The 10,329-nt window shown below is 36.2% G+C and overlaps 1 protein-coding gene across 1 annotated transcript; it reads right to left on the minus strand.

The window, feature by feature from the left end:
• Positions 1-4,102: 4,102 nt before the first annotated feature.
• LOC115632820 (xenotropic and polytropic retrovirus receptor 1 homolog) lies at positions 4,103-6,598 on the minus strand. Its single transcript, XM_030530072.1, has 5 exons — positions 6,530-6,598; positions 5,570-6,239; positions 4,813-5,511; positions 4,586-4,752; positions 4,103-4,530 (listed from the first exon to the last, which is right to left on the minus strand). Exons 1-5 carry the CDS (start codon positions 6,596-6,598, stop codon positions 4,183-4,185), a joined length of 1,953 nt encoding a protein of 650 aa, XP_030385932.1. The 3' UTR covers positions 4,103-4,182.
• Positions 6,599-10,329: the final 3,731 nt, after the last annotated feature.

Below are 10,329 nucleotides of genomic sequence, written 5' to 3' on the forward strand. Positions count from 1 at the left end.
AGGCATATTCCGAATCGAAAAGCGACGTTGTTTCCAGCACGCTGACTTCTTTCAACTTTTGTGCTTGGCTTTTTCCACCAAATTGCTTTGCATTTTTGCCTAACATATTTTTGGGCGTGCAACATTTTTCATAATGCTTTGACATTGCCGGCTGCTAAAATGCCTGAATGCCTGAATGCCTGGCCTGCCTTTTTGCGTTTACAGAAAGCCAAAAGATAAACTGTCGTTGATATCTAAACTCAAACTCCCTCAGCAGCAGCAACAGCAGCAGGAGCTGTACCAACAGTATCCTCTTCTCTGTGACTTTTTATAAGATAATCAGACTGTTTTTATGGATTTTCTTTTATGATATTTATGCACGATATTTATCTCAATCGCTGCGTTTGCCACTCCGGCCATGACGGCCGCCTTGTGGCTTTTGTGGCATAATTTTGCGGCTTGACAGTTAATATATTGAAAAGGTTTTAAAAATGATAAAACGTTAGTAAATAAAAGCACATTTACAAGTGCGGCCCAATGCTTAAGGCCATGCCTCGATTGTGCGCCTTTTTTTTTGTGCGAAACTATAAAAATAAGAATTATAGACACGTCTGTCTGTCTGCTTGCGTTTCTGTCTGGCTTGCATAATTTATAGACAACTTGAAGTAATCGTTTGTTTATGTCTAGAGCCATTTGGTTTCATGCTCGTTCTCTGATAATGGCATTATAAAGTGGCCGTTTTTGTGGTTGAATCGTAAAAATCGTAATACGAAAATGTGCTTTAAATTGGCGCAGAGATTCATTCGAGCTGATAACTTGGTGTTTTTTTTTTAATATTAATGAAAGGGCAATTTAAACAATTGGCAGACATCATTACTAATGACATTTGTCTGTTTTTCTTTTCTTATATATTTATTTGTCTTTCTATTTGGTAAGGTATTTGTTTTTAAGGCAGAATTTAATATTATTTACTATTTCACTTTTTTTAAAGGTGTATCGAATAGACTATTATTGGACTGTTTGGCAATCTTTGGCTGAATTCAAATACCATTTAATCTTCAACAATATTAGAATTGAATGTAAATGTGAAGCAAAAAACTTGTTGCGTATAATCTAATATATTTGAATACGTATTAATTAGGATTTGAATGTTAGGTAACGCTTAATAGCCGACTGCTTACTTCTCAAACGGATTCTTCGATCTGCCTTTGACGACAACTTGCTGACCTCTTTATTTCATTCTAATCTTACATGCTATTTAAATAAAAGTTTTATGTTATTTATTTTTCATGTGCTTTAAATAAAAATGTAGTCCTGTAATTCTCTACAATTATACAAATTTGGTATACTGACCAAGTAATAACCATGTGGTTCAGATACGTTTTGAAAATGGTTCTAAACTTCTACAGAAGCCAATGCTTAACAAATATTGTTCCAAAATCTAAAAAAAACATATAAGATTTATATACAAGAGTATCTCCCAATTGAAAACAAGTGTTTTGCTAATTCACATAAACAAATCAGAGAGAGTTTTTGACTTACAAAGGCATCCAGGCATCAGTATTATTCATTTTCATGGCATATTTAATTGAACTTCATAATATCTTTGCAACAATGTGCTTTTTATTTGATAGTAAGTAATGCTCTTACGTTACCTCGATTTTAATGAAATGTATTTAAATTGATGGCAGCGTTTCTTACCTGTAAAGAAACAGAGTAATAGTAGTTATAATAAGCTTCTTGTTTTTCAAAAATTTGTATAAAGAAACTAAAAAAGAGACTGCTCTTAATTAACTAAAACACATAATTACTATTATTACTATTTTTTATTTATATTTTTCGCGTACTTCTATGCGCTTTGTTTGTTTGTGGAAAAGGCTGCCAAAATAGGCAACTTCGCTGATTTTCTTTTACCGAAATTAACATTTCCGCTTGCATAATTAAAAGCAAGAAACAGCAACAACATCAACAGAAACAGAAACAAGCAAACACAAATACCAGTCATAGACTAGAAAACTGCAGAATAATATGCTTATTTCCAGACGGGCGCGCAACATGGCAAACATTTTCTCTGTACTCTGTTGTTTTCCGCTTTTTTGCTTTCATTATTTATGTTTCGCTTTTCACTGAAGTACAACTAAATATTACGCTTATTTTGACGTCAAAAAGCTTGTTGAGAAATTAAAAAAGCGGCAAATGCACAAAACAAAAGCAAATGGCGAAAAACGTACGCAAAAATATGAAAAGCTGCGCAAGGAAAACCGCAGTCAAGACGATGGCGGCGACTTTCACGTTGGCCGCCACCACAGACGAAAGTTTGCAATTTTTTTTTTAAATTTACTACGTTGTTTTTTTAATAACACACACACACACACACATTTACATGCAGAATATGCTGCACAGTATTTTTTACACATTTTCATTTCATTTTCAGACGGCTGGACATGCGCCGCTTTAACATTTCCGCCACAATGCTAAAAAGGTGGAAAGCTGCGAGTGTGGTGGTTAGGGGAGCGGGCACGAACGGGAAAGTCCGACCAACCACACACAAAATGAAGAAAACTCAATCGTCTGCTGCCTAGGCAAGAGTTGTAAAACACCGAACCACTTTAGTTTCGCAACATCTGCCATTTTTTAGCTTTTGCGGTTGTACACGATGGCGTATACGTAACGTAATGTGCCGCTTACGAACTTCCTATGTATTTTACTATTTTTCCTTTACTTTTTAGCTTCTGTCCGCTTATTGTGCAGCTTTTGCATTCATGGCGCAGCAAACATGCAAAAAAAAATTCAAAAAAAAAACTTAATGAATTTGCATGAATGAATACTTGAGAAGCTGCTGCCTGCTAGCCATATTTTTAATTTCGCTAAAATGCCAAAGCATTGTAAAGTGCCCAAAACATACGTATATACGTGGGCAGCTTTACTGCCACACCCACCCGCCCGCATTTTTCAGATTCCAGCGCTGGCGAATAAATAAAATTTATGCAGAAAATGTATGAATGCATGCGCGAAATTTATGACCGCTAATATTATCAACAGATTAGAAAGTAAGCAGAAATTATGGCCGAGTTGATTTAAATTCTTTCTGGGTCACTCGGTACAGCCCGGATTACACTCCGCGACGACCGTAGTAGTCGCATTTGCATGGCTATCCATGCCATTGCATGTCTATTATCCATATGAGCTCGACATTTTTTCGTTTCGCTTCGTATTTTTCATCTTTAATTGGCCCTAATTGGATTTTTATGCTAATTGGGTAAGCGCAATAAAGCGTTTCAAAAATATTTGTATTTTGTTTATGGTATTTATTGTAATATTATATTTATTTTTTTACCAACAATGCCGAAACACGTGAATGGATTGATGGATCGATAATGTCTGTCTTTGTTTCTCTGTTAAGCTACAGACAGACATGCAAATAAATTGCACACAATTATTTGTAATTTTACAAAACGACTTTAAAAACTAAATCCCAAACTAATCTTAACAGAATACTACGTTCAAGTATAGAATTAATATTAGTTTTATTTGAAGCAACATTACCAATTTCTGTGCATATTTCTTGCCAGTCTGACCATAACTTCTGTTTGGAAAACTTTACAAATGGGCATAACTTGCAATTAAAAAGAGATCAAAGTCTTAAAATATATATTTTATACTGGGTGCGGATGATGAGCCCATCTAACGGATCTTTCTCTTTAAATAGTTCTTCCACTTTTTGCGGCTAAGGTGAAAAGTAACCAGCTGGCTTGTCTACAAACTAAAAGTATTAATAGTCAACTGGCCATTACTATTTGTATTCGGGTATTTTTTACCCAAAATAGTGTAGAAGACAACAGTATGAGTTATGATATAATTTTTTAATTTAATTGGTAGTTATTAATTCACATTTTCAAGACTTTTTAGTGCAAACCAAAGAAAATTATTTTACTAGCGTTGAATAAACGGCTTAGCTTTAATTGAGCAAATAAGTTATTCAAGAGATAGCAGAGCCTTCTATTACACAACAATTTTTAATTTAGATATTGAATAATGACCTCCAATTTTCCAATTTTGTATACTCATTTTCAGCACAATATATTTCGAAACAATGTTGAGGCAGCTCAACTAAATATTAAAATTTATTTCATATTTAGTTTTAATAATTTGCTAACTTTAAAATAGAATGTGCTGGACATTTCAGTTGAATGTATTTTTGACTTAAAAGTATTTTTTATCCAGCACGTTATCCTCACCCTCACTAAGACTTTCATTGCCCTTTGATGCTTGCAATGTCGACTCGTCCATCATGCGTTCCAGCAATTGCTCCTGGCGTGGATTCAACGGAGCAATAAAAATGTCTCGGGTGGCCCGGAAACGTCCACAGTTGTACAAATGCTCATTTTCCAAACGGAGAAAGTTCCAGAAAAATCGACGTGTGACCTCTAAAAAACTGGCCAATGTCTTGCAATTATATGGCAGCACGAAATTGTTGTAAACTAAATAAAACTCGATCGCCCAAAAGCAACGTATTGTCACATTCTCAAACATGACAAAGTAATAAAAACACTGAAAAAGATAGAATAACTTTTTTGAATTGGCGAGAAAAGAGATCATTTCTGACCTTAGGATAGACGAGCTTCTCACGTAGTAAGAAATTATCCCAGCGCCATATTTTAAATAAACCGAAGTCTCTCAATAAATCCCAACCTGTACAAAAGATCGTTGAAACAAGAGCGCTCGCCAAATACAGCCAAGTATATGGATTCTCAAATATAGAGGAATACTTTGCTGAAAGCAGGAACAACCATAAAACTTTCTCGTTTCCCTCTCCATCGAAGATTCACTCACCACTTGACTCCATCTGTAGTGTTGAGAAGAGGACAACCATCAATGTCGTGGTATATTTAAGGGCATTCAACAGATAGCTTATGGACTTGGAACTGCTATCGTGATAACGACGCAGGCACTGAACTAGTCGGAGCCAGGCAGGAAAACCACGCAGTAAAGGGACTACGTAGTCCGGCTCGAAATAAAAGATATCTTCGTAGTGATTCCAGTAACGCCAATAGAAGCGCATCAGGTAGTAGTAATCCACTATGCATAGGACTAGGGAGTTCATCTGGTCGGCTACCCAGAAATCCACGAATCGCACATAGTAGAATGGGGCGGCTACGACGCGTCCAAAGACACGAATCAGCCAGCGGCGTGCCGGATAGTTCATAATTCGAATGGGATTGAAGAGAAATACTAAGCTAATTACCACCGGAACCAATGGAAAGATGTACGGATCCTGCAGTTCGAAGTCCTTGTAGTAAATAAAAGCCAATATGGATAAAGTGCATATATAGCCCAAAGTGCTTGATATACGGAGAAAGGTGGGAGGTTGCAAGTGATGACGCGGCTCGATCTCAAAGATCAGTACATGATTGACACCAACATTCTGGAAAGCCTTCACATTGATGGTCAAATAGAAACAAAAGAGAATCCAAACAAACTGTCCACGGTACAAATACATGAGACTCTGGATACTGTCCCGAAAGTAGAAGTCTGCACAAAAATTGAAAATATGATAAAGACCCAGTGTTTTCTCTTTTGAAGTACCTACACGATGCGATGCATGTAAGGGCGCCCACAATAAATAATCCAAGTACCAAGCCCGCACAGAAGACAACGCCTGGCGGGGTTGGTTGACCCAGAGGCGGGACACGTAATTTCGCCATTGCCTTGGCTCGATTGCCATCCGCCAAGTGTTTTATATACAATTCCTCCACTTCGTTTATCAGTTGTTGCAGGAGACGGTCATCAGTGAAGGGCGCACCGACAACATTCTGCTCGAACCACAATGTGCCTGCCGAGGACTTCAAATATTTGTTATATTTCTTGCATATCTTGCGAAAGCCCGTTAAATTTAGATTCTGATAGTTCTGAAGCAGAATGAGGCTCAGGTAGAACTCGCTATAGGCAAATCGAAGTTTGCGTGTTTTATTCCGCTTGTTTTTAACGTCCACCGAGGCAGAGATCAGACTACTGCGGGTATCGGCTAGTTGTCCAGGCACCCGTACCGTGGCGAACAGATTTATTTTAAGCTGAGCGTGCTTACGACGCGCCTCGGCCAGCTTCTCCGCATAGAAATTGTTCACTTTCACCAACTCCTCCTTGAGGACAATAAAGAAATTGCTCTCAAAAGCACGAAAATAGGCATCGATATCGTATTGTTTGGTCGATTTTGGATTCGGAGCATTTTCAACCCCTTGCCGTATCATCGTTTTGAGTTTCTGTGATAGAAACGCTTTAAGTGAGTTTCAGAATATTGCAAAATATTCGATGTGGAGTGATTCGATCTATTTCGATTTTTTTTTTTTTTTGCAAAAAGAAATATATTTATCTGAACAATTCAAATTTATTGTAATTTTCTATGATCATTAATAGCTAGTTCAAGTATGCATTTGACCTTATACGATTAATCGATTATTAGCAAAAAGAATGTTAAAGATCGATCGAATGTTAAAGATCGATTGATTCTGCATGGATTATTTTTGCAGCTCTAATCGCAGCCTCCACATACCACATAGTCCATGTACTGTTGCCGCCATTCCATCGTCAAATGGGACTCAAAGGTTTTACCGAATTTCATTTTGTCTTAATAGTTTTATTTCAAACACTTCCAATGATAGAAAATTCAAAGCAAAGTTTGAAAACTCATAAAGGCATAATACAAGTAAATAAACTTTAACATGGGCTTGCCTGTGATGCTTATGAAAGCGGTTTTTAAAGCATTTATGCTAAACTGAAGACATTTTTTCGTATGTATGTTAAGGCGGTCATTTTTTTTAGAGAAAAATATATGGAACTAAGTTTACCTATGGAAAATAAACATACTATTTTTTTCTGCTTTTAATATTCTTAGTCACATCGGCTTAATGAAAATATATAAATCATCTACTACGAAACTTATCACAAGGCTATCATGACGATCTCAGCACTGTCGCTTAAACTTTACACCTAGACTTATTTTTTATGAATACAGCTAATACCATACTCAAACGTTAAGAACGAACATTTCAGATCACTTTATCAAATAGTTGTCATTGAGCATAAAAGATTTAGAAGAATCGAATAAAGTATGTTTGATTGGTTGAGGGGTACAAAGATTGGTTGAAGGGTACAAAGCTAAAATATTCTAAATAACAAACCAAACAATCACACACATTTATTTTTTTGCAGTAACATCCTCTTTGAAATACCTGCATTTAAAAACATTAGTCTGATAAATGGAATCTCTCGCAGCTCAGTACAACAAACAGAGGTAAACTGTCCAGAGATCAACATAAGTTCGATATATTGAATTATATTTAATCTTAAAACCAGCTTTATTGCCCAAATCATAATCAATAAATAAAAACATAGCACCATTGCTCATAAGGACACAGTTTGCATTGTTTATTAGTAATATTTTCGGCTGCATTTAAGTTAAGACTGCAGCTTTAGCTTCTCAGAAATGACAATTGTATCGTTAGAAGAGACTATATCATTATTGGTCAATACAGGGACGGTGCCGTTCACAGTTGCCGTTTGGTTAAGACTGTTCAATGTCTCAATTAAGGGAATTGGAGGCACGGAAGTCGTGGTCGTCGATGTCGTCGTAGATGTTGTGGTGGAGGATTTCTTGGCTTTGAAGAATTCAATCGCAGATCTTGTTTTACGGGCGCTCTTGTTTGTAGATTTTTTGCCAAAAGCGCCGAAAAATGCTTTCACCGATTTCGTCGGTTCTGGCTTTCTTTTCAAATTAGCACTCCTTTCAACAATACCATCCACAACGGCTGGGCTAGGCATTGTTTCCGGATTCGGATTGTCAGCAAGAGTGGCAACAGCAATGCCGCAAGCAAGAAGACCCAAAAGGATAAAGGCACGCATTGTTCCAGTTAATGGTAGGCTTAGTTCTTTGCGTTACTGGCTGCTGTTCCGAGCGAACTGATTTCCAACAACACATGCCAATTCTTTTATAGTCGAGCCGATGCGAGCAATTACTTATTGGAGTCTGCGTTCGCGGTCAGTGTTAATAGCTCTCTAACCAACACATGCAGCTTTCACTTTTTTAAAACAAAACACACTTGCGAGGAGCATTAACAACGCTATGGTACTACTAAGTATTGGCGAACGAGTCATTTTATTATTGTGTTATTGATTCATGGCCTATTCTGAAAAACACAAATGGTGAAACGTTCTCATTTTTTTCAATGTGGCTTCTCAAGAAAATAAAGGCAAACAAATTATTAGAGAAATATTAATAAAATATACTTATTTCTTTATTAAATCATTATCATTTTAAGCAGTTTGTATAATATACGAGGCAGAAAAGCATTTGCGTCTTAATATTTTTAACAATCCTCTCCAGAAAGGCTTAGTACGCTAGATTTAACAAAATCGTATTCAAATTTTGTTCAAGGCATAATTTATACCTGAATTTTGTAAGCTACAACTTTGAAAAAAGCTTTTTACTAATATGTACCTTAACTTTAATTATGGAAAAATAAAATAAATAAATGTAGCATACAAATTTATTTACGAGTCAAGTTAGCTACAAAAATGTAGAAAAATGCTTTTTTCGAGTGTGGATTTGTCTAGTTCAAGCCGCTATATTTTTCTTAGAAGACAATTGAAGAAGTGCCAACCGTCCCATTATCACTTCCAGGCGGATAATCACATGACATTTAATAATGTTGAGACAATGACTACTGTACGAATTTAATTTGTATTTTTCTTGGAATTAAATATACCAACTTCACTGAAAAAAAATTGGGCTCTATTTTAAAGCTCAGATACTGATTTTATACAGAAATATGTGATTTATTTTAAAACTATTGTAATCAGTATAACAATGCCACTAAATAAAATATAAATAAGTGGTTGTAAAATTTAAATTTATTTTTAGATTTTAGCAGCGAAATTTTAAAACCAAATATCTTAAAACTTCTAAGGCCAAATATGCAAAATAAATATAAAGCAAAATTGGTTAATTGCAGAAAAAAAATTTACTTATTTATCTAGATAGATAGACATCTCGTCTAGAATTCCAAGCCTTTAAACACTGCAAGAATTAAAAATGAAACAACACAACTTATACCTTGTGTTAAGGTTTTTCTTAACTTTTTAAACGATTTGCATAACGGTCTTGGGAAATAAGTGATACAAGTATTGGGTATTGAATTTTTGAATCCCCAAGGAATACCATTACCATAAAAATGGTTCATTAACAAGTTTAGAAGTGAAACCCATGCATATTTGAATATGATTCTTTTAATTGTAATATATTTCACATTTCACATGGACATTGAATGTTATAAAGTATTCAGGGAGTGGCAGCAGCACCTTTAGAAGCAGCAATGGGTAAGCTAGCAGTGACGTTTGAGGCTATTACGGCTTCTGTGGCATTGACAGTCGCCGTTTGATTAAGGCTGTTCAAGTTATCTATCGACGGCACTGCTGGCACTGGCATTGCTGTTGTCGTTGTTGTTGTGGTCGAGGATTTCTTAGCCATGAAGAAATCAATGGCAGCTCTTGTTTTGCGAGAGTTCTTGTGAGTCGATTTCTTGTGTGCTGGCTTGCGTTTGTCGGTTGTTTTGGGCCTTATTACTTGATGTGCTCTGGAACTGGCAGATCTCGAGGGATTCTTCTTTAGAGCAGCACTCTTTCGAGCAGCGTCCTCAGAATTGCTCAGATCGCCAATCATTGCTGGAGCAGGCATCATCTCCGAGCTGGGACTCCCAGCCATGGTAGCAGCGAGCACGCCGCAAGCGAAAAGAGCCAGAATGGTGAAGGTACGCATTGTTGCAGGTAAGTGAATGGTTTACTGGTTGCTGCTGTGAGTGAACTGATTTCTAGCAACACAGACCAGTGCCTTTATAGTCGGTCCGAGCCTCCTAAAAAACTAAAACATCTGGCACTAAAATGGAAGTGCATCCGTCATGCAAGTAAACTGCCAATGGACTGCTCCTACACATACATAAATAACTTACTTCATAACCATTAATGGGAAATAGGTTTCGTATAATTATTAAGAACTTTATTTATTGACAAAATTAACAATATGATGTTAAATGCTAAATGATCAAAAGGAAAGAGAACTAGAAAGAAATGGCTCAGCCACTTGGATTAAGCCTCAAAATGTACGCATTTGCTGATTTTTAAAAATAAAAGAATTAATGTTTTCCATTCTTGAAAAAAGAAAATGCCAAAAGCCAAGTAATATTTGTACACCCACATGAATTGTTATTTGTAGGGCTGCTTGGTAATAAATCATAAAAAAACTCTGCCATATTTGGCCAAGAAAGAAGAGCTATTTCATAAAATTAATTACGACTGCTG

This window comes from Scaptodrosophila lebanonensis, unplaced genomic scaffold (genome assembly GCF_003285725.1).
Source record: "Scaptodrosophila lebanonensis strain 11010-0011.00,11010-0021.00 unplaced genomic scaffold, SlebRS2 tig00001415-arrow-pilon, whole genome shotgun sequence".
Taxonomy (NCBI): Eukaryota; Metazoa; Arthropoda; class Insecta; order Diptera; family Drosophilidae; genus Scaptodrosophila; species Scaptodrosophila lebanonensis.